Source organism: Indicator indicator, unplaced genomic scaffold (genome assembly GCF_027791375.1).
Source record: "Indicator indicator isolate 239-I01 unplaced genomic scaffold, UM_Iind_1.1 iindUn_scaffold_98, whole genome shotgun sequence".
In the NCBI taxonomy this organism is placed as follows: domain Eukaryota; kingdom Metazoa; phylum Chordata; class Aves; order Piciformes; family Indicatoridae; genus Indicator; species Indicator indicator.
In genome coordinates this window covers 64747-81903 of record NW_026539214.1, presented here as the reverse complement: position 1 = coordinate 81903, position 17157 = coordinate 64747, and the positions used below count along the sequence as shown (strand labels likewise).

Below are 17157 nucleotides of genomic sequence, written 5' to 3'. Positions count from 1 at the left end.
AGCTGTCCCTGCTGGCTGCAGGGCTGGGCTGGATGAGCTCTAAAGGTCCTTTCCAACCCAACCCAATCTGTGGTTCCATCATTCTTTATCTGCAAGGCCTCTTCCTGTGCTTTCCACACTTAGCCAGCAGAAAAACTCAAATCAGTTTAGACAAATATCAAACTTCCCAGAGCAGTGAAGGCTTCCAACACCAACCCACCTGGGTCCACAGCACCTCAGTGCTTGAAGCAGCTGCATCGTTACACTGGGAATTCAGGGACATGCCAGGCACTGCTGCAGGATGCTTCCAGCTACCTACCCCCAGGGTACTGCACGTTCCTTGAGGGTCACAGTGTGGGGTGTGCATCCCTCATGGCCTGCTCTCTGCCACCTGCAGTTGTCAGCACATTGATCTCAGTTCTTACTCCCTACCTCTGCCTCTACCTGCCCTCTTCCAATCCTCCAGACCCCAAATCACCATCTACTGCTCTCTTCACAGAATGGAGAGGGCTGAAAGGGAGCTCTGGAGCTCCCCCAGCCCAAGCCCTGCTCCAGCAGGGCACCCACAGCACAATGCCCAGGAGCACAATGCCCAGGGGGGGTTGGAAGCTCTCCACACAAGGACACTCCACAACCTCTCTGGCCAGCCTGCTCCAGCCCTCCAGCACCCTCACACCAAACAACTTTCTCCTGCTCACATCCAACCTCCTGCCTGCCACTTTGTGCCCCTTGCCCCTTGGCCTGTTACTGGGCACCAGTGAGAAGAGCCTGGCCCCTTCTTCTTGCCCCCCACCCTTCAAATATTTATAAACATTGCTCAGATCCCCTCTGGAGCTGCTCTTCTCCACACTAGCAGCCCCAGGGCTCTCAGCCTTTCCTCACCACACATATGTTCCAATCCAGTCATCATCCTCATGGTCTCCACTGGACTCCTCATGGTCTTCCCTGTCCCTCCTGAACTGGGGAGCCCAGTACTGGACACAATACTCCAGATGTGGCCTCACCAGGGCACATCAGAAGGGCAGGGGAAGCTCCCTTGCCCTGCTGGCTACACTCTTCCTCAAACACCCCAAGAGATGATTGGGCTCTTGGCCACAAGGACCCATGGATAACTTATTGTCCTTCAGCACTCCTGGGTCCTTCTCCTTGGAGCTGCCTCCCAGCAGCTCAAGCCCTCACCTGTGCTGCTTCTGGGGGTTGCTCCCCCCAGGCAGAGAGGTGGAACATGTCCACATTTGCAAAGAATCCCTTTCACACTTGGAAACCAACTCCTCTGCTAATCTTCTTACACTACCAGGGCTAAAAATACAGCAGCTGAAGATGCCTGAGATCATATGAGAGCCAGCTGGGGCACCACGATAAAGCTGGGCTGATCTCTGCTCACTGACGAGACACCAAGCAGGCAGGAGAGCAACTCAGCTTCTGCAGCCAGCATCAGACCAGCAGCTGGGCAGGCAGTGCACTTCTGCTCCAGCAGACACACTGGGAGCAGGCAGCAAGACACAAACTCTCAGGACTTGGTGCAGGCCATTGCTTGAACTAGGACCTGGACAGGCTGGAGGAGTGGGACAGTGCCAGGCTGGGGAAGATCAACACAGCCAAGAGCAACGTCCTGCACCTGGGGTGGGGAACCCCAGCACCAACCCAGGCTGGGGATGAAGGGCTGGGGAGCAGCCCTGTGGAGGGGCACAAAGCTGGAGACTCCCTGGCACCAAGCACCTCCAGCCCTGCCCCAGCCTGTCCTGGTCTGCTCCTCCCCAGCCCTGTCTCAAGCTTTTTATCTTTCCACACTGAGGGGAAGCTGAGGGCATTCTGTGCCAGGCTGCAGCTTGTGTTGGTGTGAAGCTGCCACTGGCACAACCTCCAGGCTGGCCACACAAAGCAGGGCAGTGGTAGCATGGCCCAGGCCCTTTCCAGCTGCTGCCAGTGACCTCTGCAGCCCAGCCCCAGCCCTGAGTGGCACAGGAGGTGACAAATGACTCCTCACACCAAGCACACAGCTGGCTGGAAGCACTCAGGAGTGCTTTGGCCAAGGTTTTGCTCTGCAGTCTCCTGGCAGGTGTGTTGGAGGGGTCTGTCTCTGCTGGTCAAAGAGTTTATGGCACCAACAATCAGTCTCACAGAGTATCAGAGGTTGGAAGGGACCTCAAGAGATCATCAGGTCCGACCCCCCTGCCAGAGCAATGTGCTAGACGAAAACACCTTGTGAGCAGAGAGGCTTTGAGGACAAAGCAAGGAATCCATACTGAGGAGTCCTCAAGTGTTGGTCAAACACACAGTAAGCAGTACCAAGAGATGCATCTGTGAGAAGAGATTGTCCTGAAGGTCAGCCAGATGCCAAATGACAACCAGTTGGACAAAAAGACAAGCCTGAAAACCAAGAAATGCCCTTCTGAAGCCTCACAGCTAAAGAGAAATGGAGAGATCTGGGCTGCAGCAGAGGAGTGTGGGCAGAGGGCAGGAGAGGGGATTCTGCCCCTTGGCTCTGCTCTGCCCACACCTCACCTCCAATCCTGCCTCCAGCTCTGCTGTCCCCAGCAGGAGAAGGACTCAGAGCTGTGGAGTGAGGCCAGAGGAGGCCACAAAGATGCTGCAAGGGCTGGAGCAGCTCTGCTGTGAGCACAGGCTGAGGGAGCTGGGGGTGTGCAGCCTGCAGAGGAGAAGGCTCCAGGGGCACCTCAGAGCTGCCTGCCAGGACCTGAAGGGATCCTGCAGGAAGGCTGCAGAGAGACTTTTGCTGAGGGGGTCTGGAGCCAGGCCAAGGGGGAATGGTTTGGAGCTGAGGCAGAGCAGGGTTAGAGTGGAGCTGAGGAAGAAGTTGTTGAGTGTGAGGGAGGTGAGAGCCTGGCACAGGCTGCCCAGGGAGGCTGTGGCTGCCTCCTGCCTGGGGGCCTTGGGCAGCCTGGGCTGGTGGGAGGTGTCCCTGCCCATGGCTGGGGGTTGCAGTAGTTGATCTCTGAGGTCCCTTCTAACTTGAGGCACTCTATGGCTCTGTTAAGTTCCTCTGCTGTACAATCCCCAGACTTCACTTGCTTAACCCCTTCACTGGATGGGCACAGAGGTCCTCTCCAAGGCCTTCTCCTTCTCAGAACCAAGCTGTGACATGCTGACAGAGCTGGCACGTTCCTGCTCCCTCTGCAGTTTACCCTCCCCCACACTGACAAGAGCTCTTTCAGCACCAGCAGCATCCAGAGAGCATGGCTGGAGGGCAGCAGCTTTCACAACACCTCCTCCTGTTTTTCCTCTGCAGCTTCCAACATCTTTTCCCAATGAGTGGCTCTGACATCAGTTACCCAGCACAGAAGAGCCTTGCTGGAGGAGCATCTCCAGCTTGGCCTTCAGCAAGGCCAAGTGTAGAGTCCTGCCCCTGGGGAGGAACAACCTCCTGCAGCAGGACAGGTAAGGGGGGACCTGCAGGGAAGCAGCTCCATGGAGGAGGAGCTGGGAGTGCTGGGGGACAACAAGTTCCCCATGACGCAGAAAGGTGTCCTCATGGCCAAAAAAGGCCAATGGGGTCCTGGGGGGCATGAAGAAGAGTGTGGCCAGCAGGGCAAGGGAGGGTCTCCTTCCCCTCTTCTCTACCCTAGTAAGGCAGATCTGGAGTCCTGTGTGCAGTTCTGGGCTCCCCAGTTCCAGAGAGACAGAGAACTGCTGGAGAGAGTCCAGGGGAGGCTGCAGAGCTGCTGAGGGGCCTGGAGCAGCTCTGTGAGGAGCAAAGGCTGAGAGCCCTGGGGCTGAGAGCCTGCAGAAGAGCAGCCCCAGAGGGCAGCTGAGCAATGCTCAGCAAGAGCTAAAGGAGCTGTGGGTAGGGGGCAAGAGGCTGGGGCCAGACTCTGCTCAGTGGTGCCCAGGGCCAGCACAAGGGGCAAGGGGCACAAAGTGGCAGGCAGGAGGTTGGATGTGAGCAGGAGGAGAAAGTTGTTTGGTGTGAGGGTGCTGGAGGGCTGGAGCAGGCTGGCCAGAGAGGTTGTGGAGTGTCCTTGTGTGGAGAGCTTCCAACCCCCCCTGGGCATTGTGCTCCTGGGCATTGTGCTGTGGGTGCCCTGCTGGAGCAGGGGCTTGGGCTGGGGGAGCTCCAGAGCTCCCTTCCAGCCCCATCCTGCTGGGGGTTAAGTGATACAGAGCACAGCAGCTGTGGCAGCAACACCTTGCCCAGGAGCCCTGCTGGCAGCTTGGACACATCTGGCACAGCTCATGGTGGAAAGAGAGAGAGAGGTACCCCCAGGGGAAGGCACCTCAGTGACTCACACCCCAAGGAGCAAAACACAGCACTCAAGAGTCACAGCACACTGACAGCTCCCTGAGTCACCCACAGCCCAGGCTGCCTCACACAGCAGCAGCACCAGAGCACAACCTCTCCTTGCCAGAGCCTGCTGCCAGCACTGATGCAAGTTGGCCATAATCTGGGCTCAAGCTTGGGCAGGTCACTGGGCTTGGAGCTTGCAAATAAGTCCATCCTGGTTGAGATGAGCCAGGGGATGACAGGGGGAAGTTTTCCCATCTCTTTCAGTCCCTGCTGAAGAGTTTATTGTCTGTCTGGATGTCAGATGGAGATGGGTGAGAGGTGGTGACCCCCAGGTGGAGATGGGTGAGAGGTGGTGACCCCCAGGTGGAGATGGGTGAGGGTGGTGACCCCCAGGTGGAGATGGGTGAGAGGTGGTGACCCCCAGGTGGAGATGGGTGAGAGGTGGTGACCCCAGGTGGAGATGGGTGAGGGTGGTGACCCCAGGGAGATGGTGAGAGGTGGTGACCCCCAGGGGCCTGCACTGGGACCAGAGCTGTTCAGCATCTCCATCAATGCCATAGAGAGACTGAGACACCCTCAGCAGGGCTGCAGGGGACACCAAGCTGGGTGGTGTGGTTGGGAAGGCTGAAGGATGGGAAGGCATCCACAGGGACCTGGACAGGCTGCAGAGGTTGCTGAGGAGAACCTCAGAAGGTTCAACAAGGCCAAGTGCAAGGTCCTGCAACCCTTGGTATCAATCCAGGCTGGGGGTGAGGAGGTTGAGAGCAGCCCTGCAGAGAAGGCCTTGGGGGTGCTGGGGGGGAGAAGCTGGCCAGGAGCCAGCAATGGGCACTGGCAGCACAGAAGGCCAAGGGCAGCCTGGGCTGCATCCAAAGCAGTGTGGCCAGAGCTGGAGAGAGAGGATCCTGCCCTCTGCTCTGCTCTGGGGAGACCTCACCTGCAGGGCTGGGGCCAGATATGGGACCAAGCACAAGAAGGACCTGGAGATGATGGATAAAGTCGAGAGGAGGCCACAGAAATGATCAGAGAACGGAGAACCTCTGCTGTGGGGACAGGCTGGGAGACTTGGGGCTGTTCAACCTGGAGAAGAGAAAGCTGCAGGGAGACCTTAGAGCAGCCTTCCAGTGCCTGAAGTAGACCTCCAGGCAGGCTGGGGAGGGACTGTTCAGAAGGGCTTGGGGGTGATAGGACAAGAGGCAATGGTTTGGAACTGGAGCAGGGCAGAGTTAGGTTGGACATCAGGAGGGAGTTCTGCACAGTGAGGGTGAGGAGACACTGGGACAGGCTGCCACTGGATCTGGTGGAGGCCTCATCCCTGGAGCCATTCAAGCTCAGCCTTGCTGTGTCCCTGGGCAGCCTGCTCTGGTTGGAGGTGTCCCTGCTGCCTGCAGGGGGATTGGACAGGATGCCCTTGGAGGCTCCCTTCCACTCCAATGCAAGCTGTGACTGTCTTCAGCAGAACAGGGAAGAGCCTTTCAGTCACTCCTGGAACCCAAAGCCCTGCTGATAGCTCCAGGCAGGCTGTGCCTCCTTGTGCTACAGCTTACTGCAGAGCTCATCCAGCCCCAGCACAGAGCAGATTAAGCCTGGGACACAAGGCATCCTTCAAGGACTAAGCCTCCAGGGTACAGCTGGTGAAGGTGATTGAAGACACAGGGACTGTCCCACACAGGCTCTGTGAGTCACAGCAAAATCTCTGCAATCCACACATGGTGCCAGCAGCATCCAGTCCTCAGCCATCCCTGCCCACCAAGGGAGTCTTAGCAGTGGCAACACAAAGCTAGCAGGGACTTAGGTTTAGACTTGAACTGATTCTGCCCCTCTGCTCTGCTGAGACCCCACCTGCAGTCAGTGCTGGTGCCCCCAGCACAAGGAGGACATGGAGCTGCTGGAGAGGGGCCAGAGGAGATCACAGAGATGATCAGAGGCTGGAGAAGCTCCCCTGTGGGGACAGGCTGGGAGAGTTGGGGCTGTTCAGCCTCAGGGAGACCTCAGAGCAGCCTTCCAGTACCTGAAGGGGCTCCAGGAGAGCTGGGGAGGGACTTTGGACAAGGGCTGGGAGTGGCAGGATGAGGGACAATGGCTTGGAGCTGGGAGAGGGGAGAGTGAGAGTGGAGAGGAGGAAGAAATTGTTTGGAGTGAGGGAGGGGAGACACTGGCACAGGTTGCCCAGGGAGGCTGTGGCTGTGCCCTCCCTGGAGGTGTTGAAGGCCAGGCTGGATGAGGCCTTGAGCAGCCTGGGCTGGTGGGAGGTGTCCCTGCCCATGGCAGGGGTTGGCACTGGATGGTCTTGAAGTGCCTTCCAACCCAAGCCACTCTGTGATGTCCCCCACAAGGCACACTGTGCAGGCCAGGCCTGCAGATGGTGGCAGCAGGTCTCAGCAGGGACAAGCAGCTCCTCCTCCCCCTGCTCCCAGCAGCTGCAGTGCACAGCACTCTGCTTGCTCCAGGGGAAATGGCTCACACCACAACCTCCAGAGAGACATCAGCTCTGTGCTCAGCCTGACTGCTGCTCACTCTCAACTCAGAGGAGGAGGTGGCAGGGCCAGGGAGTGAGCAGATCATGGGTAGAGCTGTGAGTGACATCCCAGCTGACACATCTCCTCAGCAGGAAGATGATTGGGGTATTTATAGCCTATCTTGACAAGATGATTTCCAGCCATCAAACCACACTGCAGCATGGTGCCTTGACTCAACACTGCCTGCTCTGTGAGGGCAGGGAAATGTTAACCCACCAGCTGCTGCCAGGCACAGCAAACAGCTCCAGCACAGGCAGAACAAGGAAGGGAAGCTGCCACACTGCATGCAGCTGAAAGAGCACAGCTGCACCACAGCATCCCCTTCAGAGGTGGTTTGCCTGCACTTGAGGCAGGTTCTCTACATCACTGCCAGACAGAGCAGATCCTCTCTGCAAGGAGGGATCCAGCTCTTAACTACAGCTGAGATGAGCACTGGGACATTTCATGCCATACCTGCCATGGAGTGAACACAAGGAACAGCTCTCTGAAACTATTTCACAGAATTGCTCAGGTTGGAAGTGACCTCAGAGAGCATCTACTGCAAACCCCTGCCATGGGCAGGGACACCTCCCACCAGCCCAGGCTGTTCAAGGTTGCCCAACCTGGCCTTGAGCACCCCCAGGGAGGAGGCAGCCACAGCCTCCCTGGGCAGCCTGTGCCAGACTCTCACCACCCTCACACTCAACAACTTCTTCCTCAGCTCCACTCTAACCCTGCTCTGCCTCAGCTCCAAACCATTCCCCCTTGGCCTGGCTCCAGACCCCCTCAGCAAAAGTCTCTCTGCAGCCTTCCTGCAGGATCCCTTCAGGTCCTGGCAGGCAGCTCTGAGGTGCCCCTGGAGCCTTCTCCTCTGCAGGCTGCACACCCCCAGCTCCCTCAGCCTGTGCTCACAGCAGAGCTGCTCCAGCCCTTGCAGCATCTTTGTGGCCTCCTCTGGCCTCACTCCACAGCTCTGAGTCCTTGTCCTGCTGGGGACAGCAGAGCTGGAGGCAGGATTGGAGGTGAGGTGTGGGCAGAGCAGAGCCAAGGGGCAGAATCCCCTCTCCTGCCCTCTGCCCACACTCCTCTGGCTGCAGCTCAGCACACAGCTGCCTGCTGGACTGCAGGAGCTGCCTTTCCCCCTTACAGATGGATCCTTTCTCAGTCTCTAGGGTGGTACCAGCCAGCAGCAGCACTTCAGAGTGGCTGCAAACTTTTTCCTCATCTATGTCACAGCAGCTCCAAAGCAACTTTCCAGCACTGAGCTCCATGCCATCTGCAGCTGTCCCAAGGGCAGAGTGAGCAGCAAGACCCTGCAGGAACCTCTTATCTGGCACTGCTGGAGATGCTGCACCTCGAGCTTCACCCCAGCCTCTGGCTGATCTGCCAGGCTCTGCCCAGCTGCACCATCACTGCTGCTCCAGAGGGATTCAAGCTGCCAGAAACTGCTCCAGCAGCAGCAAATGCTCTCCTGATTCCAGAGCTGACACTTGAAAGCAGAGGCATAAAACACTTAACATTCTACTTTTCCTTATTAAACTCAGCCTCTCATCACCCTGAGAGACTGACAACACCTTGGAGCTGCAGCTCACAGAATCCCAGCTTGGGGCAGGGGAGATCACAGAATCCCATCCAGGAGCTCTTCACTCTGCAGAATTTGGGGCAAATGTCTGAATATCTCACAGGTACAGCTTGGATTCACAGAATCCCAGCAGGGTGGGGTTGGAAAGGACCTCTGGAGCTCCCCCAGCCCAAGCCCTGCTCCAGCAGGGCACCCACAGCACAATGCCCAGGAGCACAATGCCCAGGGGGGGTTGGAAGCTCTCCACACAAGGACACTCCACAACCTCTCTGGCCAGCCTGCTCCAGCCCTCCAGCACCCTCACACCAAACAACTTTCTCCTCCTGCTCACATCCAACCTCCTGCCTGCCACTTTGTGCCCCTTGCCCCTTGTGCTGGCCCTGGGCACCACTGAGCAGAGTCTGGCCCCAGCCTCTTGCCCCCTACCCACAGCTCCTTTAGCTCTTGCTGAGCATTGCTCAGCTGCCCTCTGGGGCTGCTCTTCTGCAGGCTCTCAGCCCCAGGGCTCTCAGCCTTTGCTGCTCACAGAGCTGCTCCAGGCCCCTCAGCACATGGGGATATCCCAGGCTGTGATGGCAGAGAGGTATCTCAGAAGCTCCCTGCCAAGCTGTGTGCTGCAGCTCTGGCCAGCCCCTCTGCAGGGCTGCTGGGCTGTGATCACCCAGGGTGAAGCTGTCACCAAAGCAGCCCACAGAAGGGACATGCTCCTGGTCAGACAGCAGCCTGCTTGCACACCACCCTGCTTGCACACCATCCTCTCTCCTCTCACACCCACCCCACACCACTTCACCCATCCCCAACCTGTACTGCAAGCTGTTTGGGGCACACCACACTGCTGCTGGCTGCCTACCCAGCAAAAGAGGGCTTGGAGGTCCTGCTGTGAAAGCATCACATCAGGCAGGGAAATATTGACCCCTCAGGACACCCCAGCAGCAGAGAGGAGAGCTTGCACCACAGAGCAGGACCTCAGCAGCAACCTGATCCACTCAAAGTGCTACAGGCAACAGGGAGCAGTCATGAAGTGAAGCTACTTAAGCATCCAACCTCTTGAACACAGAGAATGGTGAAAAGGCACAAATCCAAACCATGCTGAAAGCAATTCCAGCTGTCAGGACCTGAATCACACAATTGCTCACCCAATCCAACACCAACCCAACCCCATCATGGACACCAAACCATGGCCCCAAGGGCCACAGCCACACCTTTCTGGAACACCTCCAGGCATGGGGACTCCACCACCTCCCTGGGCAGCCTCTTCCAGTCCCTGACCACTCTTGCAGCAAAGACATTTTTCCTCCTCTCCAACCTAACCCTCCCCTGGCACACTTTCAGGCCATTGCCTCTCCTTCTATCCCCTGAGCCTAGGGAGCAGAGCCCAAGCCCCAGCTGGCTCCAGCCTCCTCTCAGGGAGCTGCAGAGAGCAATGAGGTCTCCCTCAGCCTCCTCTTCTCCAGGCTCAACACCCCCAGCTCCCTCAGCTGCTCCTCCCCAGCCCTCTTCTCCAGACCCTTCCCCAGCTCTCTTGCCCTTCTCTGGACCTGCTCCAGCTCCTCAGTGTCCTTCTGGGAGTGAGGGGCCCAGAACTGACCCCAGGATTCAAGCTGTGGCCTCCCCAGTGCCCATTCCAGGGGCACAATCCCTGCCCTGCTCCTGCTGGCCAGCAGTCAGAGTTTCTTCTTCTCCAGCAGCTGAAGCCGAGAGCTAAAATAGCAAAGAGCTGCCTGCAGTTCCACTGCCACACAAACCTCCCAGCACAGAACAATCTTGGCGTGTGGCAGTGATCAGGGGAAGGAGTGAGGGGCCCTGCCAAATCCAGAGGCTGCTTCAGCAGGACCAGCTATGTCAGATTACATCTCACCCAGGGAGTCTGCTCTGGATGGCCTCTGCCCCTCAGTGAGAGGATGAGGGAGTAAAGAAGGTGGAGCAGGAATGCTGGCTGCTGCTTCCTTCATGTGAACAGCTCCTGACTTGAAATAAACCTGCAACAGTGGGAGCCTGAGCTAAATTTGCTACCCAGCTTGTGAGACACCTGACACCCAAACCCCACTTAAAAGGCCCAGCAGACACCACCCTGCTTCCATCCATTTCCTAATTTAACTTCCTTGGAGACCTTGAGCAACCTGGGCCGGTGGGAGGTGTCCCTGCTCATGGCAGGGGGTTGGAACTGGCTGATTCCTTCCAACCCAAACCCATCCATGATTCTGTGAACTACAGGCCAGCAACTGTTGCTAAAAGCAGAAAGTCACAGAGCTGCTTGGAAGTGCAGTGGGAGGCCAGGACCAGGCTGGGCACCATGAGATGCCACCTTACAGGACTGGTAGATGCCAGAGATAAGCAATGAGATAAGCAACAGCACCCATGAGGCCACCAAGCAATTGCTCCTTGTCCTAAATGAACATTCCCTGGAGCAGAAGCACCTCAGGCTGAAGAGCTGACACTGAAGCAGTTCAGTGAGACACTGCTGTCCTTCAGTGGTGTGGTTGGGAAGGCTGAAGGATGGGAAGGCATCCAGAGGGACCTGGACAGGCTGGAGAGGTGGCTGAGGAGAACCTCAGGAGGTTCAACAAGTCCAACTGCCCTAGATCAGGGCAATCCTCATTATCAACCCAGGCTGGGGGTGAGGAGGTTGAGAGCAGCCCTGCAGAGAAGGCCTTGGGGGTGCTGGGGGCGAGAAGCTGGCCAGGAGCCAGCAATGGGCACTGGCAGCACAGAAGGCCAAGGGCAGCCTGGGCTGCATCCAAGGCAGTGTGGCCAGAGCTGGAGAGAGAGGATCCTGCCCTCTGCTCTGCTCAGACCTCACCTGCAGGGCTGGGGCCAGATATGGGACCAAGCACAAGAAGGACCTGGAGCTGTTGGAGAGGGTCCAGAGGAGGCCACAAAGATGCTCAGAGGCTGGAGAAGCTCTGCTGTGGGGACAGGCTGGGAGAGTTGGGGCTGTTCAGCCTGGAGAAGAGAAGGCTCCAGGGAGACCTTAGAGCAACCTTCCAGTGCCTGAAGAGGACCTCCAGGCAGGCTGGGGAGGGACTGTTCAGAAGGGGCTGTGGGGATAGGATGAGGGACAGTGGTTTGCAACTGGAGCAGGGCAGAGTTAGGTTGGATATCAGGAGGGAGTTCTGCACAGTGAGGGTGAGGAGACACTGGGACAGGCTGCCCTGGGAGGTGGTGGAGGCTCCATCCCTGGAGACATTCAAGCTCAGCCTTGCTGTGTCCCTGGAGGTGTCCCTGCTGCCTGCAGGGGGTTGGACAGGATGCCCTTGGAGGCTCCCTTCCACCCCAGTGCAGGCTGTGACCATGCTTCCCAGAGCTCAGCCTCTCAGCTGCTGCTCTCTGTGTGTCAGCAGCCACCCTGGGCAGCAGCAGGCAGTGAGCTGAAGCAGAAGGCAGCCCTGACTCCCAGCCTGCCTGCACAGGGCTCACAGCAGCTTGGTTGGGAGCACAGAGCACAGCTCACAGACACCATGAGGGCTGCTGCTGCAGACTGCCAAAGGCCTGAGCCCTGCTCTGTCTTAGCCAAAGCAGGACAGATCCTGAGGTGACAGCAGTGACCTTCAGCAGGGCTGCACACAGAGCCTGGCATGCAGCAGCCTCAAGGCCAGGGGACAGGTCTCTTTTCACACTCTTTTGGGGAGCTTTAGCTTCTAAGCCCTGAGGTTATTATTGGAAGAGCTTCTTTTTGAATCTTTTATGTGAGTGGAGATTAGGAGCAAAGCAGGAGAAAACATCTACTGGGAGTGTGGACAAGTGTGGAAAGATGTCCTTTGGTTAAGGCTTTTTAGCAGGAAGGGCTCTTAACAAGAAAGAGAAGTCCTGAATGACCAGAAGAGAGGAAAGGTCAGAGAATCCTAGAATGGCTCAGGTTAGAAGGGACCTCAGAGAGCATCTACTGGTGGGCAGGGACACCTCTCAACAGGACTTGGTTGCTCAAGGCCTCATCCAGCCTGGCCTTCAACACCCCCAGGCAGGAGGCAGCCACAGCCTCCCTGGGCAACCTGTGCCAGACTCTCACCACCCTCACACTCAACAACTTCTTCCTCAGCTCCACTCTAACCCTGCTCTGCCTCAGCTCCAAACCATTCCCCCTTGGCCTGGCTCCAGACCCCCTCAGCAAAAGTCTCTCTGCAGCCTTCCTGCAGGATCCCTTCAGGTCCTGGCAGGCAGCTCTGAGGTGCCCCTGGAGCCTTCTCCTCTGCAGGCTGCACACCCCCAGCTCCCTCAGCCTGTGCTCACAGCAGAGCTGCTCCAGCCCTTGGAGCATCTTTGTGGCCTCCTCTGGCCTCACTCCACAGCTCTGAGTCCTTCTGCTGCTGGGGACAGCAGAGCTGGAGGCAGGATTGGAGGTGAGGTGTGAGCAGAGCAGAGCCAAGGGGCAGAATCCCCTCTCTGGCCCTGCAGGAAGGGGAAGGCAGCTCTGCTCCCATGCACTTGGAACATCAAGCACCAATGTGCAACCTGCTGCCTGCAAGCAGCAGCACAGGAGCTGCAGCAGCACAAGCAAGCAGGCTGTAAACCCACAGCCACACACAACAAAGGTGTGAGCAGGAGGAGCTCAGCTGCCAGCCAGCCCTGTGCTGGCTGCAGGATGAGCCAGACAAGTGCACCCCACTCAATGCAGGGATGCCAAATGGTGCTCCTGATGGCAGGGCTCAGCAGCAGGCATGGCAGACAAGGCCAGGAAGCAGGGACTCTGCTGCCTCACTTGGCACAGACAACCCCATCCTTGCCCAGGCCCTCACATCTGAACAGAGCAGACACAGCTCTCTGCAGCTGTGTCCAAACACAGAACCACTGAGGGCAGGGGTTAGAAGGGACCTCTGGAGAGCATCCAGTCCAACCCCCCTGCCAGGGCAGGGCACCCAGGGCAGGGCACACAGGAACACATCCAGGTGGGGTTGGAAGGTCTCCAGAGAAGGAGACTCCACAACCTCTCTGAGCAGCCTGCTCCAGGGCTCTGCCACCCTCACAGCACAGAAGTTCCTCCTCATGTTTAGATGGAACTTCCTAGGGTCAGGTTTGTGCTCACTGCCTCCTGTCCTGTCCCTGGGGAGCACTGAGAAGAGTCTGGCCCCAGCCTCCTGACACCCACCCCTTAGATATCTGCAAGCATTGATCAGATTCCTCCTCAGCCTCCTCTTCTCCAGGCTGCCCAGCCCCAGCTCTCAGCCTCTCCTCAGCCAATCCCATGGATTCCTCACCTATGCAGCACAGAGTCCTGCCTCCACTGGGCTGCTCAGGCTGTGCCATGAGCTAAGGGATGTGTCAGGAAAAGCCTTTTTCCCCTTAGAACCTTAGATGTCTAGGTCTAGGGAGGTTCTCCTTCCCCCCTGCTCTGCCCTGGGGAGAGCACACCTGGAATACTGTGTCCAGTTCTGGGCTCCCCAGTTCAAGAGAGCCAGAGACCTGCTGGAGAGAGTCCAAGGGAGGCTATGAGGATGATGAATGGCCTGGAACATCTGTGTGAGGGGGAAAGGCTGAGAGCCCTGGGGCTGGGTGGTCTCTAGAGGAGACGGCTGAGAGGGGATCTGATCAATGTCTATCAATAGCTGAGGGGCAGGGGCCAGACTCTTGTCAGTGGTGCCCAGGGATAGGACAAGGAGCAACAGGGACAAACTTGAACACAGGAGGTTCCACCTCAACATGAGGAGAAACTTCTTATGTGTGAGGGTGCTGGAGGCTGTCCAGAGAGGTTGTGGAATCTCCTTCTCTGGAGACTTTCAAGACCCCTCTGGATGTGTTCCTGTGTGAGCTGCCCTGGGTGCCCCTGCTCTGGACTCAATCTTCAGAGGTGCCTTCCAACCCCTACCACTCTGTGAACCAAGCACAAGTGTCTCAGGGTGCACAGAGCTCTGGGAAATAAGATGAGGTCAATCACAAGACTTCTGCCTTCCTACTCTTAACCACAGCCTGAGACCTCCAAAAGCTCACAGGGAGCATTTGAGGGGAAATGCTGAAAGCAGCTGAGTGGCAGGTGCCCAGCTCTCAGGAAGCTGCTGTCAGATGGCTGCTGGAGCAGATTATCAGCAGCTCCATGTGCTGGGGAGCAGAACAGCCTGGTGCAAACCACTGCCTGCACAACCTGCAGCCACTGCCAGCTCACATCTGCCAGCCCTGGAGAACCCTTGGGGCCTCAACAGGACACCTCACATGGGGACAGCAACTCTGCCAACAGCCAGAGACTGCTGCACAGGGAGGCTCTACAGAGAGACATGGAGAAGCTGCACCAATGAGCTAAGGACAGCTGCATGATGTTCAACAAGGCCCAGGGCTGGGTCCTGCCCTTGGCTCACAACAACCCCAGGAAGGCTCCAGGCTGGGGGCAGAGTGGCTGCAAAGTGCCCAGCAGAGAAGGGCCTGGGGGTGCTGGGTGCCAGCAGCTGAAGAGGAGCCAGGGAGTGCCCAGGTGGGCAAGAAGGGCAGCAGCAGCCTGGCCTGGAGCAGCAATGGGGTGGCAGCAGGAGCAGGGCAGGGATTGTGCCCCTGGGCTGGGCACTGGGGAGGGCACAGCTTGAGTGCTGGGGTCAGGTCTGGGCTCTCACTGCAAGAAGGACATTGAGGAGCTGGAGCAGGTCCAGAGAAGGGCAAGAGAGCTGGGGAAGGGTCTGGAGAAGAGGGCTGGGGAGGAGCAGCTGAGGGAGCTGGGGGTGTTGAGCCTGGAGAAGAGGAGGCTGAGGGAGACCTCATTGCTCTCTGCAGCTCCCTGAGAGGAGGCTGGAGCCAGCTGGGGCTTGGGCTCTGCTCCCTAGGCTCAGGGGATAGAAGGAGAGGCAATGGCCTGAAAGTGTGCCAGGGGAGGGTTAGGTTGGAGAGGAGGAAAAATGTCTTTGCTGCAAGAGTGGTCAGGGCCTGGAAGAGGCTGCCCAGGGAGGTGGTGGAGTCCCCATCACTGAAGGTGTTGCATAAAGGTGTGGCCATGGCACTTGTGGCCATGGTGGGGTTGGGTTGCTGGTTGGATGCTCTGGGAGAGCTTTTCCAACCCAAACAGTTCCATGATTCTCTAAGTCACTTGGCCTGCAGAAGAAAGAGGACTACCAACTTTGATACGGTAATGGGAACTGGAGTTTCTTGAACAGCTAAGGAAGGGTCTTGACAAACCCAGCACTGAAATTCCAAGGAATTTGGAGTCCTGTAATGTGGGAAAACTGCAAGCAAATAGAAGTAAAGCACTTGGAAAATAAACCCAGCAAGCCCCAGCCCTCAGGCACTGTGCTAATGAGATTAGAGAGGATTTGCCCAGGGGCAGCTTTCCTGCATTAGCAGCCAGGGACTGACAGGCATCTGCTGCTGGGCTTATCCTGCCCAAGGAGACAGCAGGAGTGTGGAGAGCAAAGGCTGCCAGTGTCTTCAGAACCTGTACTGGGGTCAGTTCTGGGCCCCTCACTGCAAGAAGGACCTTGAGGGCTGGAGCAGGTCCAGAGAAGAGCAACAAAGCTGGGGAAGGGTCTGGAGAACAGGGCTGGGGAGGAACAGCTGAGGGAGCTGGGGGTGTTGAGCCTGGAGAACAGCTCTGTTGCCCTTCTCTGGACCTGCTCCAGTCCCTCTGTCCTTCTAGGAGTGAAGGGCCCAAAACTGAACCCAGGACTCAAGCTGTGGCCTCCCCAGTGCCCAGCCCAGGGGCACAATCCCTGCCCTGCTCCTGCTGCCACCCCATTGCTGCTCCAGGCCAGGCTGCTGCTGCCCTTCTTGCCCACCTGGGCACTCCCTGGCTCCTCTTCAGCTGCTGGCACCCAGCACCCCCAGGCCCTTCTCTGCTGGGCACTTTGCAGCCACTCTGCCCCCAGCCTGGAGCCTTCCTGGGGTTGTTGTGACCCCAGGGCAGGACCCAGCCCTTGGCCTTGTTGAACCTCATCCCATTGGCCTCAGCCATGGAGCCAGCTTGGCCAGGGCCCTCTGCAGAGCCTCCTGCCCTGCAGCAGATCAACTCTGCCACCCAATTTAGTGCCATCTGCAAACTGCCTGAGGCTGCCTTTGATGCCCTTGTCCCCATCACTGGCAAAGCTATTGCAGAGAAGTGGCCATGGTTAGATTGGCTTCATGCATCACCAGCAGGAGACCTTCAGCTCCAGCCCTCTAGCTCGCTGTGGAAACTCTGCCCTCTGGAGAGAGACCTAACAACGTTTCAGTCATGGAGTGGAACAGTGAAGAACACCACAGAAGAACTTCTCCAAAGGTGTCCAAAGCTTTTAGCCAAATCAAAAGGCTTGAATCAAGTTCTAGACTGACACATCCCACAGAACTGACTGGGACCACATCCAGAGAGTCTAACCTGCATACCACTTGGTGATAAGGTGAAGACTGTGTCTGGCCATAAACTGACCCTGACACAGTCTTTCCCTTCCTTGTCCCAAGAACAGTTGCAGAAGGTTAGGTTTTGTTGGGTTTTCCCCCCCTCTAACAACTAACCGACCTCTAAAAATCCTGAAATTCTGATTTGATTTTTTCCTGGAAAACTACAGAAAGGACAAAAAAATAAAACCTCTGTTGGGGCAACATCCCCATGAGGCTGCAGCCAAGAGTGGAGTCCCCCCAGGCTGGCAGCAGCCCTGAGCAGCTGGAGGGGCAGGGTGCTGAGTGGTACTCACTGCCATGACGAGCTCAAAGGGGTATTTGTAGACTCGAACTGGGGACTGGTACTTCTGCACCATTTTTACCACACACCTGGGAAAAAGGAAAAAGGAAGGGAACATTTCAGATCCTCTGCACCAGACACTGCAAGACATTCCAGCCATTTGCACAAACAGATCTGACAAGCAGCCTAAAATCACAGGGAGAGGAGAGGAGGCATGGTTAGGTAGAGTGTGGTCAAGGGGCAGGGCTGGGCTGGCCACTAAATGAGTGCCAGATGCCCTCTGTGAGTC

The 17157-nt window shown here is 57.5% G+C and overlaps 1 protein-coding gene across 1 annotated transcript in view; it reads right to left on the bottom strand.

Annotated features, from left to right (window-relative positions):
* The window catches only part of SEC14L5 (SEC14 like lipid binding 5), a 43610-nt gene extending 26657 nt beyond the window's left edge, over positions 1-16953 (bottom strand). Inside the window, exon 1 of the mRNA XM_054398733.1 lies at positions 16882-16953. Coding sequence (XP_054254708.1) covers positions 16882-16944 — 63 coding nt within the window. The 5' untranslated portion in view covers positions 16945-16953. The remainder of the gene's footprint in view (positions 1-16881) is intronic.
* Positions 16954-17157: the final 204 nt, after the last annotated feature.